Below are 17,532 nucleotides of genomic sequence, written 5' to 3'. Positions count from 1 at the left end.
CTACACAGACTCAACACTATTTGCGGGACTAGTTCCGCGAAACTGAAAGGTACTTTCCAAGTTGTTAATTTGCAATGCCTCCTGTAAACTTGATATAAGTCGTTTTTTAGAACTTGCGAGAGTATATCATAGTTCACGGGGCTCTTCGGAAGTATTACAAAGCTATTGTGGGAAAGAGATATTCGATCACGAATCGAAATTCAGGTTGGCATGAGGGGTGAAGAATTCCGGTTTACCGGTGGTGGTGGAGGATGTGGGTGGGGGTCGAAACAGTCTTTCGTTAAGCGGAAAGGACATCGGGAATTTACAGGACACTATATAACACACGCCAGCGATACGCTTTTCTTATTCATTACGCGCAAATGAAAGAAACAAGCATTAACAACAATCAAGATGTACCTTTCCGCAAATCTCTTTCGTGCGGAGGAAATGAAATGCGCAATACGGAAAACAATATGTTTTTGTATGGGAACTTTCCCTTAAATCCGATTCACAAGCTAGCCCACTTTGATATGAGCTGGGCGATTTGTTTTTGCCAAAAAATACCCATAGATCCTCGGAAAAGAGACTTCCCGTGCGTTTCAAGTTGCATTTACACATCGGTTATTTTGAGATCTCATGCTTTAGGATTTTGACTTTCACTAATTTCAGTAATGCATTATGGGTCCGTATGCAATGAAGATAACTAGAGAACTGTTGGTTGCGTGAAATCATGGAAATGTCAAATGTTTAACTTTATTTTTAAGTTTCAATTTTCCCGGGGGCAAGTGCCCCCCTGCCCTCTCTGCGAACGCCCATGTGTCCAAGGTGCAAGGATTTATGCAGGATCAACGCAGCGGGTCTTGGTATAGAACATTGGCCATTTAGCATGTACACATTGTTTCCAGCTGACAAATATGTTTTAATGCAAAAATACATCAAGAGAGATGACAGAACAATACTATCAACCGTGATAGCTATGAAAATTCTTTGTAACTTTATACCATGGAATGAGGATTGAGGAATTCGGCTTCTGGATACATCTTACAAGTTGTATGAGTGAGAAACAACATACGGTACTGAAATAGTAAATACAATATTATAAAGTTGGACAGTAGCATCCTACTGTATGGAGTATAATGGAGACTACTGTACAAATACAGTAATCAAACCTAAGCATAGGCATAATTTCGGCTGCAACTATGTCTACATCTAGGCCTAATTTCATGTGCTTTCTTACTTACCAAATACACCGAAGGCATCTTTATTCTTACCTTTTTATTATTTTATTTATATAAAGCCCTGCCTTTTTTCTTTCCAAATGAACGCAGTTTCAAATTTGTGGGGTGTTGGGTTATCGTTTTAGAATTTTTCAAAAATCTTATGTCCCGATGTTGTACTCAGTACAATATTGGCTGGAATTGGTTTTTAAATTATATACTTTTGCTTTCATTACAATAATAATAATAAATAACACAACTAGCTCGATATATACATTAATACCCAATGAGCCCATGATCATGATGTCCGTATTCCGTATCACGTGAAAATATGTATAGGCCTATTGTCTTGTTCAGTCTTGCATGAGTTTTTCATTCCCAGCAAAAACGGGCCCAGCTCCCTATCCAAAGAGGTTCCCTTTTTCTGTGCATCATGTATAGCGGGGCCCCTTTTGGTCGGGGCCCCCGGCTCAGCACGGTCCGAGCCTATAGGAGTTACGCTACTGATCCTTTTGACATTTTGCAATTTTCACGAGAGTTCCGACGTGTGATAGTTTTGGTCTCAAAATTTCGTTTCTGCAACTTTTGTTTCTTCTTCTTTTTCTATAGATTTCTTTAAAAAAAAATGGTTTTCAACAGTGTTTACCTCAAACTGTCGGCTATTTTATTTCAAATTTTCCTCTATGGTTTCGCACTTATTTCTGGAAATTTTGCAAAGTTTATTTCCAAGTTTCTCCGACTCGTTCCACAGATTTACGATTTTTATCTCCACCATTTGATATTCTCAGATTAGAACTAGGCTATTTTTTTTCTTCTCAAAACGTCCACAAGACAACCTCTAATATGTATTATGTTATGGATATTTCGCCTTTTCCTTGAGTTTACAACATTTTTCACAAAGCTCAATTAGGTTTAAAAAATGATGTTCAAAGCATTTGGTGTTTAGCATAATTGCAACTTATTATAGAAACTTTCATTAAAAGAGTAAACAATTCGACAGATTATCAGTAATGTGCAACATAAACTTTATCATTTGACGGTGTGCCAATTTCTATGTACGGGAATTGAAATGGTGCGACGCATTTCTTTTACGGTGGCAAGCATGCTTGTTGTGTACTGTGAGGCCTGCTCAAAGTTTGATTAATATAGCCAGTTATTATCAGTTATGATATTATATTTTGCTATATGGTAATGGCTAATGTTCAAAAGAACATTTTTGTGCATCTTTTACCACAATAGTGTGAATGAAATGATTCTACCATATTCTCTTTGTGCATTCCTTGGCTAAATAGTACTTAATAATTGCAAAACTCATGTTGGAAATCTGCGTAATTTTTTTTCTCGCAGTAATCACATTGTTACTACACACCCGCCCCTCCCCTCCCCCACCCATACTTACGCAAATTAAATTACACAAATCGTGACTCTGTAGAAAGGATAGTTGTTTTTATGTAGGCACATGTTCTTTACCGTTCCCAATAATACATAGGCCCTTTTCATTCTTGTCTGGGCTATTTGTTGGATACATACGATCCTGCCTACAGTCTAATGATCCTAGCTTTTAGTTAAGCCAATGCTTGATTCCTACAAATCAAATATTTTGTGCGCGTTCTCGGCGTTGATAGCGAGGGGATGTGATGAAAGGAAATTCAATTAGATAAGTTAGCACTCACAAAAGAGCTAAGAAAAATGTTATCCGGTTTGGGAGATATCACAACTTTAATGTTCCTTCACACATAAGCATTAAAAGGATAGTTTATATGAAAACTTATTTTTGACTGATGACAGAGGAGCAAATTCTACGCATCCTGGTGGAATTTGCGTTCAATTCCTGCATAGCGTTTTAGAGATATCGGAAATTGTCATAGACTGTATCAGATGTGAACTTCAAGCAAACAAGTGTGATGTCATATTTGCATGCTGGCAGCAAAATCTTTGTTTTTCTTCATCTTTCTCTGTATCGCTTTAATCATAGATTGGCTCGAGTTCCAAATTTGACCAAAGTTGATGTGAGGTTAACAATATACCAATGACTGAGATGTGTTTATATTGAGATATATTCCGATTTTGAGTAGGAAATTGGATGTAAATTTAAAACAATAAAAGAAAATCATAAAGAAATTTGTCTGTTTGCTACTATGACATCACCCGTGTTATCTCGAAAATGGTACATAGGAATTAAATGCAAGGCTCATAAAGTATGCTTAGAATTGGGCATTTCTATATTTCTCAACTTCATTTTCTGTAATGAAGATGGACATTGACAAAATAAGTATTGAAGCTCTCGACATGACTGTTTCAAATCGTATACGGTGGCATTATAACATCACAGATTCACAAGATGACAGCTCCCAGACACAATGATTAAAGGAAGTGAAGACTCGCGCACAAAGAAACGTCTGATGCCGGTAATCTGACCTAGTTTCGAATACCTCATTCGAAACTAGGTCAGATTACCGGCATCAGACGTCAGAAGTGTTAGACACCACCATCGATCTGAGAAAATACACACACAGCTTGCTACCGTCGGTAATTAGACACTAGTGTACAGTCAAAACATGCAGCTACGGTCAATACCCACAACACAAGTATACAAAGCAGCGATGGACATGTCAGGTCTAGATAAAAGATAACAAGGTATCAGGTTTCATTACTGTCTGCATTTTGTAGTGACAAGATAAAAACTTCACTTGCAAGCAACGGAAAGTTTTTCTTTTTCAAAGGGCCGCACTCGGTTTGGGGAGTCTTCAATGCCTTTAAAGCTAGGATATCTTTCAAATGCAGTGAGATTTATCCTAGCTGTTTAGGGGGCGCTGTTCTTCAATATATCTCATTTCTATATAAGCTAATGATCATGGTTGGGTTTATGTCTCCTACTTTCAAGTTTTCAGAATTGTTTCATTGCTTTGATAAATTTAGATTCTGTTTAGTTATGTTTTTCCCTAATGGCAGTAATACCATACAGTGAGTTCAAACATGAGAATATTTGCAGCAGATTTGGTTAATTCATCTTATCTAAAGGAAAGTTTGACCAAAGGTTTGCCTCAACATGACTGCATCTGTTCTGCTCTCTCTTCAAAAGAGCTTTATACAGAAAAATTATACTTTTTGTTACATTAGGATAATCGGGTACATACTTAAATCATTATCAAGGTCAAACTCATTACAACACAGATTTAAAGAATGATTGGGCGATTGCAAGTTTATATTGTTTGAGCATAGTACAAGAAGCATTTGGACAAGGGGGTGTGTGTGGGGGGGGGGGAGCAGGGATGTTACTGTGTACCCCCTCCCCCTTGGCAGGTAATAAAATGGTCCAAGGAAACAAGAATAATAAAAGAAAATAATGATAAATATTGTTTGTCTTCTTTATTCAGACTGTTTATGAGATAAATACTGCTATATAACAATGAGAATATATGTGAATATACAATATCTGTCCAGAGTTATTGCTCAACTGTACAGTTAAATATGCAACAGTGGTAATAATATGTGTTAAGAAAAGACAATATCAACCTTCCACAAGAAAAATATGTGGTTCTTGACTTTCTTATAGTGGTAAACAGGTGTATTTACAATCCAAAACATAATAGACAAGATAAAAAAAAAAGATAAAAAATGAAGAAAAACAGAACAGACTGACACAATATAATCTATCTACACAAGGTTGTAAACATCTGTTCGATCGTAAAGATGAAGAGTGTGCATTATTATACAATAAATGTTACAACAGACCACTTGTCCTGATTACAAAAGAAAACACAGATCAGTGGTCGACATATAGTAGCAAAACACTCTCAAATATCTAAGTTTGTGCATATGCAGAGAGGAAAGTGAGCTATCATACATCAAAGAAACTTAGTAATGCCAATGAACCCCTGTCACTGATTCCATCCAATTATCCTGTATGTAAAGACTGGACCCATCTCTCACTGCCTCCACACCCCACCCCACTACAGACTGGACCCATCTCTCCCTGCCTCCACACCCCACCCCACTACAGACTGGACCCATCTCTCCCTGCCTCCACATCCCACCCCCACTATATACTGGACCCATCTCTCTACCTCCACAACCCACCCCACTACAGACTGGACCCATCTCTCTCTGCATCCACACCCCACCCCACCCCTCAAATAAAGAAGAACCTCCTTCCAATGAATGGAAAAAACACCTTGGACGTTTGAATTCCTTGGAATATTGATAACCTCTGTATTGTTTCAAGAGCCAGCATCTAAAATACCTGTTGTTCACATTTCCTGCCATCTACAACAATGACAGACAAGAAGCTCTTCTTATAATTTTAAGTTCTTAATATGAAAATGTTCAAAAGAACAACTTTTCTACAGAATTTTTGAATTCTCTTATAACCTTAAAAACCCATTAACAACTGATGTACTACCCAATACTTGACACATCATAGTTCCAGTCAGCTGGCTAATTAAGAAGCTCACACTGTTATTACATTACAAGTCAAAGAGATTGGCAGTAACTACAGAAAGCACTGCAATGGAACCAGAGGAGAACTTGAAATAGTGTAAACTCCCTTGGTGGAATAAATAAATAGACACAAGGATTGCAGTCAAATGTTGTCTAGGTCCTAACTTGATATAGCAGTAATGTCATTTGCAGCTAAAACACTGCATCTTATACTCTTTAAAGCAGCACTTTACATTTCATCAACAAGTTTATCAACTCCTACCAAGTCTTACTCGAACAAAGACTGCAATTAAGCTAGACATTCATCATCGAATGGATGCTTATTACCTAATAATCAATTATGTCATTCCATTTGGAAAATTTTGACACCCTGATATTTTCTTTGCATTTAAATTAGTTACATGCAAAAAGAATAATGGAATTGTTCAAAATGATATAACTTCTTCTTCATGTTTGTCATCACTCAAAAGCAGAAATATTTGATTTACTAATGAGCTGTATTGTTATGGGTCTTTAATATTCATATTACATCCAATATTTACCCCACCCCCACCCGTATGAGTGCAAAGCATTGATCGCATCAATCTATTAAACCTTGATCTTATCAGCAGCTGAGTCTATGCACATTAATGATATAACATTCAACAGCTGAGTCTATGCACATAATGATATAACATTCAACAGCTGAGTCTATGCACATAATGATATAACATTCAACAGCTGAGTCTATGCACATAATGATATAACATTCAACAGCTGAGTCTATGCACATAATGATATAACATTCAACAGCTGAGTCTATGCACATAATGATATAACATTCAACAGCTGAGTCTATGCACATAATGATATAACATTCAACAGCTGAGTCTATGCACATAATGATATAACATTCAACAGCTGAGTCTATGCACATAATGATATAACATTCTAAATTTATCAGTCTTGCAGATTGACAACTGTTTTTTTTAAATTTTTTTATAATTATATAATGAATATTCATAGTTTGGTCTGTTTATCGATGAGCTTATGAAAGTACAAATGCAATGTTTGTTTGGAATAAATGTTCCTTGCACAACTTCTCCTTTCAAAGCAGAGTATAAACTTAGTTGTCTTTTACTATAATGTAACTCTGAAATCTGCAAGACAAAAGTATATATATATTCTACATTTGAAACAACCTCAGTAAAAGTGTAAAATTATATCATGGCAAGTTCTATACACTATGGTATGTAATGAGCTAAAAAAAATACAAAGAATTGGTCTGTTCACTGAATGTTAAAAAGCAAATTATTATTTTTTGCTACCCACTGCAAAGATTCTCAATGTACCCAATACAAGAACAATTTGAGATATATGTGTTATCAATTACAGCAAGTTGATAGCACCATGTGAAACTGTAGCATATAACATAAAAACAATTCAAGATATGCATATTGACAAACAGCATGAATTATGAATAAAGTAAAATTCATTAGACACACATATCTTACAGCATTTTGACATGTAGTGTTATATTGTATTTATACATATTAATGCAATGTAAGGTATTTTGCAAATCTTATAAAATATTGGTAAATATTACAATGAGGTAGATAAAATGTGTTAAATGCTAAAACCAGAAATGAATCCACCCTTTCCTTGCCAATTTTATAACTTCTCTATTTCAAACCTCCTGAACACATTTGTTATTCAACAAGAACCCACTACTTAATATTTTTTGTGAATGAAAAAATATTGACAATCTTTTGTTTGAATGAGGCAGAGAAAAGTAATAATCCAAAAAAGAGACTATTATGGTCAAATATTTTCGGAGGAATGTGTTCATCTTTAAATCAGAAAAAGTAATGCAACCTGTCTCTCTTAACTTTGATAAAATTAAAAATAAGAAAAGAGTGAACAAATATGAAGTCAATTAACCCCAACATTCCTATGGCTAAAAGGATCTCACTGGATTGAAGTTGTACAAGGCCAGAAGAAATAAAAGTACTGGAACTTTGTTCAACTTCCAAATGAAATTCCCAAAAGCTGAATGATTTTCAGTAGAATCAAGATAAATCAAAGAATGTTGTTATGGGAAACAGGTTCGACATCATTAACGTCTTCCCTTCCTAAAGTGAGACCTTCTAAACAAAGGAAGGTTAAGAAAAAGTTACTCTGCTCATGGTATGCTAACTTCTCAGACATTATCTGACTTAAATGCTGTATACCTGTCTGGTCACAAGACACATATTTCTAGAAGAACAGAACCCTGATTATATTCCAAACTGAATAATGTGCTGTCCTTTTTACAGTTACTGGCAAGATTTATGGCTAAATTTAAGAGCTATGAAGGTTTTTTTTATCCACTGAGGTCAATAAATTCTAACATTTCTTGTACTTGGTGATATTCAAAAACAAGAAAGATTTCATGTGCAGATATATTTCTGTAAATATGTGGAACAAGACACTGAATTTTAACTCTCTGATCTTTAAGGATTTCTGAGAAACAAAACAGAAGAAATAAGCTTCACCAATAACATTGGTGGAAAAATGCAGCCAACCCTTTCAAACTCTCTGTGATCAACCTTAAATATGACTGACAACAATGTTACTTTACAGCTGTTTGCCTGTATGTATGACATCATATTAGTGATGTCTGAACTAAACATAGGACTCATCATCAAAATCCATATTTGCATATTCATCAGCAGCCGTACCAGAATCAAAACTATCCCCCTTCCTTGAACTTTGCCAATGTGCTTTGACTTTTTCATTCAGAGTATCTCTATCTAGTGACCTTCGCAGTCCATTGGCTGGACTCACTCGCTCCTTGGCACCACATCTTGAATCCCTGGGGTAACCTGGCTGATGAGAGTGGTCATGAGAAGTGGGGTGGGTCCTACGAGGTGATGAAACAGTTGATTGATTTGATTGGTTGAGAGTCTTTTCTGGACTCCGCCTTCCATGCCTTTGCCTGTTGTTGACTTCTGATGAGGTCACTGTTCTATCTGAGCCAGAAGTAGAGCTGGTTGGGGTACTCCTATCAGTGGATTGATCCTGGAAAACAGCATCCTGGCCATAAAACAGTTGACTTGTTTGCATGTACTGCTTAGATTTATCTCCGGAGGTAGAGGAAACACGACGGGCCGACGCTTTACTGTCACTGGATGACCTCCTGACCTGACGGGGCTTTGAATGACCCGTAACTGACCCACTCAAAGATCTCTGAAGTCTGAGATTCTCTAAGTCACTGATCTCATCATCACTAGACTCAGAATCATGAATAAAGATGCCTACTACCTGTCTACGATCTTTGACCTTTGACCTCTGTCTCTCAACAGGCATCACCCTTTCTGGTGCAGATAACCGCTTAGGTTCATCCACAGATAGGCTATTGCTCTTCTCCTGTACCATATGATCGGCATCCATAGAATGGGATTGCTTAAACTGAGGCCTTCTATTCACTGCCGCTCTATATGGGGGAGGAGGTGCGCTGTTTGGAAGAGTGGCCTCCATTCGAGGATTAATGCCATTTTCAGCAGTTCTTTGAGATTCCTGGTTCTCAGAATATTCCTCAATTGTTTTCATGTTCTTGTCAATATCCTGACTAGGTAAAGAATATCTCATGGCGTCCTTGGGAAAGAATTCAGAAGGGGGAGTAGCCTCAGGGATGTCACTGTGCCTCCCTTGACTAGTTTGATACGGCCTGTGCGGCTTGGCAGCACGGGCATGAGAAACTTGTCTGCTCTCAGGAGTAAGAGCTTTCATGAAACTAGATGACCTAGAAGCCTTGGAACCCCTCGGAGATAACGTTTTATTAGAAGTATGTTTGGATGAATGTTCACTGGCGGGAAGATAGTATACGACATCGCTTGCTTTTTGAGCTCCATCTGTTCGCAGCATATGTGACTGACCGTGATACAATTTTTCAGTTGAACCTGAAGATTGGCCATCACTGAGACGTCCCGAAGATGATGAGGAAACCGATGAAGCACTTTGTCTGGTAGTCGACAGGCGATTGGGAAAGGACTGTTCTGCAGCAGATGGCATATTTGGAGCCGACACTCTCCGACTGTAAACATGACTAGCTTTGGAATCTGTTGCAGTCAAAGAGCCCTGTGGCATTTGTTCTAAACTGGAAGACTTTGAGGTTGAGGATGGAGAGAGGGCACTCGTACGAAAACGACTGGAGGGATGATACCCAGAAGGAGGAGTGAGATCCTCCTGCAGTACTCTAGGAGATTGCGCTGGCAAAAGAAGTGTTGATTTGCTTTCCTTACTAACATCTTCAATAAATTTCAAAGTCTCTGGGCTAATATTTTCGCCACTGCCACCAGTTTGACCAGACATCAGTAACCTTCTCCCAACTTCAGGAGATACTATTGACGGGTCTGACCCAGTCCTTGCTCTCCTAGTAGGAGCTAACATTACATCCTCAGAAGTTAAATAACCCTCGTTTTGGTTAAACCTCCGCCGATTTGCAGAACTATTGAGAATTGTATTCAGCTTTTCCTGAGAGTTGACACCAGAGTCGGTGGTGTCTGTATTGTCCGAGTCCGGGTAGATCTGGTTGTCGCTCGATGTAATACCAGAGTCACGGCTTAATGACGATGGTGAAACAAGAGGTTGAGGGGTCCCGTAACCGCCCCACTTTTTCAGGTGGGCATTGTTATTTGGCTCAAAGTCGTCACCAAATTCTTGTTCGATACTGTCCATAGATGATCCGTTTCTCCTACTGAAGGCTCCGTCTGAATCACCACCAGAATCCAATGCGCAGACAGTCTCTTTCCTGACTGGTGCAGGCCCAAACAGACTCTCCATCTCGGCCCCAAATATCTCCAAACAGTGTTTGATAAGGAATTGCAACAACTGGGGGCTTTCTTTGGTGGACTGTGCCTGCCGAAATGCAAGGGAAATGCAAAGGTCAATTGTTGTAGTCATGTACTCTTTAACAAGAAAAGCTTATCTGCTTAAAAACCTATCAATACAAAGCAATTCTAAGCAATCTAGGGAATAGTTCCTCCTGAATTGTTACAATATCATAAACAGTAGTGGACTTAGACACCTGAGAGGAAGAACAGGAATGAAAGGCAAGGTGAGGCGGGTTCACAGACAACCAAACATTTACATTCTTGTCCTTTATACAAAACTAAATTTTGTTTAAGAGCCTATGGGTCCCAAGTACAACTTCCATACCGGCATCCTTTGCAAGGGTTTTGCTGTGTGCTTACCTGAGCAAGAGCACCAGCTGAGAGGGGTGGCCATATCATACTTGGAGAGGTACAGATGGCCAGGTTAGTATGGTTCATGTCGTTTTCACCTGAGTTGAGAGTAATGTGATGGAAGATACAAAAGATGTACCGCAGAAGATTGACATTGGCCTCTGGTAGCTGGCTGAGAATGCTGAACAAAAACAAAGAGAAAAGTATCTTCTTAGTGACAAATTCAAGCAGAGTCTAAAGCTTTGCAACATGCAGTAATAGAACATAGCTAAGATTGTCTTGGCTACACTGCAGCATGGCTTGGTTCTCTAGTTGGGTTGTGAAAAAACCACGGACGTTAGAAATATGTCCCTTATCTTTGATGTGATGGAAGAGGATATGAAAAGAGGGCAACAGTGGATGACACTCTGAAGCATAAGAAACAGTTTGTTTGAAGCAACCTTAAAAACATCTTCAGTCACACTATGGGCAAGAGGGAGTTTCACAACACAATAGCAGTGGGCTTTTAGGGGAACTGGGTCAAAAGGGAGGCACGTCCCTGAACCTACTGTAAGGTGCAAGCAGCCTTTCAGTCTTGCAAAATGCTCTAGTTTTGATTGTTTAAATCCTGAAAGAAATTAAACCTAATTGTGACTTAATTTGACCAAAATACTAACTACAGGTATCCGAACATCTTCTTTTATTTCTCATGAAAGTTATCGACTACAAAGCCACTTCTGGCCATAGGGTTACCCAAATAACAGGAACAAAAGGAAAATATAGACCGATGAATAATTGAAGTAAAATCACTGTACTCACCTTTTGACCTTGTTAATTTTCTCACTTGGGTCTGTGAGCTGATTGACCAGAACCCATTGATTGTACAGTTGACCTGTGAAAATACAGTCTGGGAGATTCCGGAGGAAGTCCTGTTATGAAAGGTCACCAAGAAAGAAAATTAGAAAAGGGTTCCCAAACACATCTCAAGTTTAGTTTTCTGTTTTTACAAGATAAAGGTTTTGCACAAATCTGAAGAATCTACGGCCACTTTGCTTTTTGCCCTTCCCGTAGGTTTATGATGACAAATTTGTATGAACAATAGCTCATTCACACCATTTGCTATCCAAAACTAGAACTGGGCTAAGCATCAACTCCGAATGGTTTTAGATATAAGTTTACTTTTATTGAATTTCAGGTTACTAGAGAAAGTAGTTTCTAGGTTAGTCATGATGACCAATCTGCTGTTAATTTCTTCTTGAAGCTTAAATTCACTCTGCAAAATGCTCTGGAACAGGTTACAAAGCATTGCTTGTGATGATACTGCCAGGATAAAAACAATCTCCAAAACACTCATTGGTCCTTAGACTCCTTACGACAACTGGCAGCTTGACAAACTTTAGAAGAGCACTAGTGCTATCTGGTCAGTGCTTTAACTAGGAATGAATAACTTATGGCGATGAAACAACCAGAAGTGTTGAAGTGAAGTGTTGAAGTGTTACTTAGCGATCAATGCAAACATACAGATAGACATACCATGAGCATAGATGCTGCAGCAGAAACATGAATATCTGTCAGGTCGCACTGTTCACCGGCATTCAGTTGGGCTTTAAGCTCCCTCGTAACTCGGGCATTTGCTGACTTTCGGAATATGCCATGTGTGAAAGGACCATTGTTGTAAATGTTAGCCAGCAAATCTAGGATCGGTTGGGGAGGTTCACTCTCAGGACAAATGACACTAAGAGATTTCCCAAACAGCCTGAAAGAGATAATGAAATACATATATGTTTTAATTCTTTGTCATAGTATAAAATTAAATTTCTCTTGATATTAACTTGATATGTTTCATTTCATGACATTGCAACTATTGACTGATGTTATTATTATTATTGCAATTGTACAGTTGCAATTAATGGTTAACATACCCTCAACTTGTATACCTTTATGTATCCATGGTGATAACCCTTATGGTGATGGATCACCAGTGATTGCATCACCTAGTCAAAGACCACCTCTAACACGTCATGAAGCAGTAAATGTTCACATTTATTGATAATACTTACTGCGATTCTGAAGGACTGGATGATGACACTTTGCCTGAAAGGCTTCTCCTGAAGTTTAACTTGAAAGGAGATTTTTTATTCTTCCTCAACCTCCGCTGAATTCCTGCTGTGTCTATATGAGAACAAAAAAGAATAAAATTATCATTAAAACATAGCAAAACATGTGCTAATGAAGCTTATGACAGTTTTATTCATGTGATTGTTTCATGTCTTTTAGAGATTTCTTTTAATTTATGGTAGATAAATACTTTTCAGATCATCGAAGGTAGCAAGATCCAAGCCCTACCTCCCTAGTCTAATTATCTCAAATCTTAGTTCTTCCTTAAGAAGAAATCTTGTACTTGTACCAATTTTGTCAAAGTTGAAAGGGAGTCATGGCCAAACTCAACTTAGGAATTTCTCAGTAATTGAACTTTTGTTACAATAATCTTTAGAGATGTTTAATTGCGTCAATCATAACCAACCATAGATCCTTTTCTACTATCACAAATGGCTCCCTTATTATAAAGTGAAAAGTATCTGAATATTTTTCTTTAGTAAACAGAGCAAAGATGCAATCTCTATCACTGACGTCAAAGAGGTTCAGTCCCACTCCAGATTTAATGTCTTTCCATAAAATCCTTAGAAAGAGCAAACGTTTAAGTACCTAGGCTGATACCGGTACTGGATTGGCCTTTCCTCCTCAGTATAAACTGGCACTGATAGCCTCTGAGTTCATTCTCTGTCGAGGAGAGCTGTTCAATGTCACCTGGAAAGTACATATCTTCACGATGGAGGGCAGCATCCCGTGTGTGGTTCATCTTGATGGAGTGAGGGTACTCATGTCCTGATGGAAACAAGATAACAACAATCCACTTATTAAATCCTCTGTAGTAGCAGCAATGGAAGCCTGAGATGATTGATTGTTATATGACAACATGCAATGGTGCATGCACAGAGTATGTAAACACTGAGATATACAGGCTGATATGAGTATCTGACTTGATTTTCTAAGCTAAATTGCAACTTAACTTACATACCCATCCCTCCTTGCTCCGTCAAGGTTTAAGAAACCAACTGAGCACCTATTGCCCCACTTTATAAGCTATTGGTGGGGGTGGGGTGGGGTTGGTTGGGGGGTATGAAAGGGACATAAGTCAGGTGAATACCACATTATTCTCTCCTCTTGATGTTATCTTACTCCCAGACTCACCAATCAGAGGATAAAGGTCCTCCTCTTTACCGGATTGCACCCATAGCTGGTAGCCTTCAACTTGGTCTTGCGGCAAGCTGAAGTTTTGCATGGCCAATGCTAGCACATCCTTGGAAGTCTGATTGTACTCCACTTGGAATGTTTTATTCTGAAAGTAAGACAACAACAACAAAATATAAAGAAATACCAAAACCAATCCATCCAAAGATTCATCTTCTACAATCTATGGGAGAAATTGTTCTCTGCTCTAACCTCTCAACAGGGGGAATAGAGGCAGGGATTGGAGAGTAAAACAATACAGTTTATGTCCAGCTTTGGTTCTTCTTTTGAGTGCAATGATGCCCCCTATAATACTCATCAAGCAAGGAGTACAATAGGTCATATTATTCTATTATACTTATAGACAGTATTTTAAGAAACATGCGACTACCATTGTCATCATTACATAAGACTCTTCCTCCTTCAGACTGCAATCACATGAGGGCAAGTCAATGATTTACAGTCCCCAGTCAGAAAGCTAACATTCATTGAGATTTCAAAGACTAGACTAAGTGCTACTTAGTTGAGAATATATAGTTTATGTACCTGTTTTTGTCTTTATTATTTAATTGCTAGTCTCCAAACCTCACAGGATAAAGTAGAGTGTCTCTTTCAACTGACAATCTCTGCATTATCTCTCAAGGGGGCTTACGTATCATCATATCAAAGATTAAGAATAAACAAAAAGCAACTGTATATTGTACTCCTCACCCAGACAACCAACAGAGCCAGGCCAAGCAGAGTTATTGACTAGGTGGGAGGGAGTCCTACAAGAGTATCCATTTATTATAACTAGCAAACCAGATGTTTCCACAGATTCATTACTTTGAATACAAAGAAGCTTTTAATAGACATATTTATGACTGTATGACAGAGAGCAGCACAGGTCAGGAATAACTTTTGATATTGAAAATGGAAAGTGACTTCAATAAGAAACAAATTCAGAACAACTGAGAGAATGTCTCATTAGGTGGTGTGTAGAAAAAGCTGAAAGTACCAGCAATGCAGGTCAACAGTATATTAGTGTTCGACCGATTGTATGACAATCGGTTTTACCGATTACCGATTAATTCCTGTGACAATCGGCCGATTGCCGATTACCGATTACCGATTATTTCAAAATTTTCGTGGAACTGGCCTAATGTATGATTTAGTGTTATGCATGATTACCAACTTCTAGGCCAATACAATCAAAGATGTAAATGAACGACTTAACTTTTCACAGTAAAGATTAATGGAGCAAGTGAAGAACACTGTTATACATAGATAGGGCGATGTACGATTATAACGAGGAGTCGCAATATTGCAATCCCGCCACAACACAGTATTGTACAGACTACAGAAGGGGGAAAATAGTAGCCATTGGCTCCGAAATGAAAAACGAAAAAGTTAGGGACAGCTTTTACAACTGCTATTAGAACCATTATCAGTGTTGCAACTCCAACGTAACTAAAGTAAAAAGTTTATCGCACGTAAATAAAATATTCGTTATTTCGTTAGCTGATATTGAAATATAATTTGATATGAAATATAATGTGTAGGCCTATGACTAGTAAGAGTAAGTTGGCCTGACGTTTCGATCCTAGCAGGATCGAAATGTAACGCCACATTACTTAAAACATATTCTTACACAGGCTTTTTAGTGGATAAGCAGTTTGCTAACAATTTTATTTTATTATCAAAAATTAAACAATCCCGAACGTTTGCTTCAAGTTTTCAATGATTCCATCTGCGCGGTAACATTTCCGATCGAAGGAACGTTGTTTCAAACGATCTCACACAGTAAGTCAATGGCGCCTCTCCATTGACTTAACTACATGTGGGAGAATTCGCACACTAAAGTCCCATTGACTTTGTCGCGGCGTGTCACTGGAAATCAGACTTGCTTTTAGTCGGTTGCGGTAAGGAGTTTGGTTACTGTTAGCAACTTAGCACATATGGTACATGCGGCATTGGAAAAAGTTGCTTCGGGTTTTTCGCAAAAATATGCGTAAGAATGTTTGCCTAATCATAAAATAATGTAATGCTGTAGAAATACTGAGGACTGTCGCCAAACGTGTTTAGGGATTTTTAGTAGTATTTGGAGCCTTGATTTCATCATTTTATGTCATTTGTAAAATCTTGGGCGCATTTTCAAACTTAACAGTTCTGAAGCTCAACCGTTCTTCAGCCAGACTAGCCTAATGTACGTAGATCTCACAATGAACAAAGCCTAATGTTATTGTCTTCACTTTTCAGTTTTCACCTACGGTGAAATGGCCAAAGCCCAAAGTGGTTCAAAAGTATATTGATTTGGTGTTTTTATTTAGTATAGATAATTAATCTTTCTTATCAATCGTTTAACATGATGACAGGTGGTTTTGTTAGATGTAACAATCGAAGCAAAAAACTATACGTCGTCCCCTAAGCTTATCACGGGTATACTGTATGTTGTTACGCGGGTATACTGCATAATGTTAACTGCCATAACTGGATAGTGCATCGAACAGCATTTGTACAAACTCGCGTGAGGGACTTGCGGTACCGTTACACGGTAGATTAGCGCACCTTCCCCGGCTATTAATAGCATTGAATCGAAAGATAAAAATTTTTCTCCTGTTTTGGTTGTTGTGTATCAAAAGCGCGGAAAAATACAATCCTTTATGTGGAACGTAATAATCGGTTCCAAATAATCGGTAGCGCAATGGATTTTGCCGATGCCGATTATTTACCGATTGTCTGATAATCGGCCCGATGCCGATTGTCTAACCGATTATCGGTCGAACACTACAGTATATATATGCTAGAATATCAAATAATGGTCACCTGTGATCTTATTTCCAAAGATACTTTAGTGCCACACTAAAGGTTCCTTCCCCTCACTGTAATATTTAATTGTCTAGTTTAACAACTCTAAATATTTATTATAAGGATCTACAGGGGAGCACTTTTGAATACTTTTGGAAATAGAAACTACAATTTGTGACCAGCACTGATATCCTTGAAGTATATCTTGTATAAAGCCAGGTAGTCTGAGGGAGCTATCAAGAAGGATACTTACATGCATAGTCTTGGATTCCTCGTCACGGTTACACACTCTAATTGATGCTGACTTGACATCTTGCTTCTCTCGCTCGGCTTCAACATGTCTGTGAGACAAATAAATATAATGACATTGCAAAGTCTTGAAAATAAAATAAAATAAGATGTCTGTCAACAGGTCAATGAATAGACAGGTAGTAGATCATCCAATCCTCATCCCCACTGAACTACAAATGAACATCACAGACGAATGTACCCCACTGTCTGACTAAACACCAAATTATTTAAGGAATCAACCTGCTCAACATCACACTGGGGCAAATAAATTTCCTGCCAATTGAATTGCCTTATATCCCCTCCATTAATATTATGTTTGGTTACCCCACTATCTCCTCAAC

The 17,532-nt window shown here is 38.1% G+C and overlaps 1 protein-coding gene across 3 annotated transcripts in view; it reads right to left on the bottom strand.

Annotated features, from left to right (window-relative positions):
- Positions 1-4,553: 4,553 nt before the first annotated feature.
- The window catches only part of LOC139963282 (uncharacterized), a 140,329-nt gene continuing 127,350 nt past the window's right edge, over positions 4,554-17,532 (bottom strand). For all 3 annotated transcript variants that reach the window (XM_071963941.1, XM_071963942.1, XM_071963943.1), the window contains 8 exons: positions 17,154-17,241; positions 14,075-14,222; positions 13,529-13,708; positions 12,883-12,994; positions 12,356-12,578; positions 11,642-11,751; positions 10,853-11,024; positions 4,554-10,517 (listed from right to left, as the gene is read on the bottom strand). In XM_071963941.1, the coding sequence (XP_071820042.1) occupies positions 8,283-10,517; positions 10,853-11,024; positions 11,642-11,751; positions 12,356-12,578; positions 12,883-12,994; positions 13,529-13,708; positions 14,075-14,222; positions 17,154-17,241 (3,268 nt within the window). In that variant the 3' untranslated portion in view covers positions 4,554-8,282. The remainder of the gene's footprint in view (positions 10,518-10,852; positions 11,025-11,641; positions 11,752-12,355; positions 12,579-12,882; positions 12,995-13,528; positions 13,709-14,074; positions 14,223-17,153; positions 17,242-17,532) is intronic.

This window comes from Apostichopus japonicus, chromosome 21 (genome assembly GCF_037975245.1).
Source record: "Apostichopus japonicus isolate 1M-3 chromosome 21, ASM3797524v1, whole genome shotgun sequence".
In the NCBI taxonomy this organism is placed as follows: domain Eukaryota; kingdom Metazoa; phylum Echinodermata; class Holothuroidea; order Aspidochirotida; family Stichopodidae; genus Apostichopus; species Apostichopus japonicus.
This window is presented reverse-complemented; position numbering and strand designations above follow the sequence as displayed.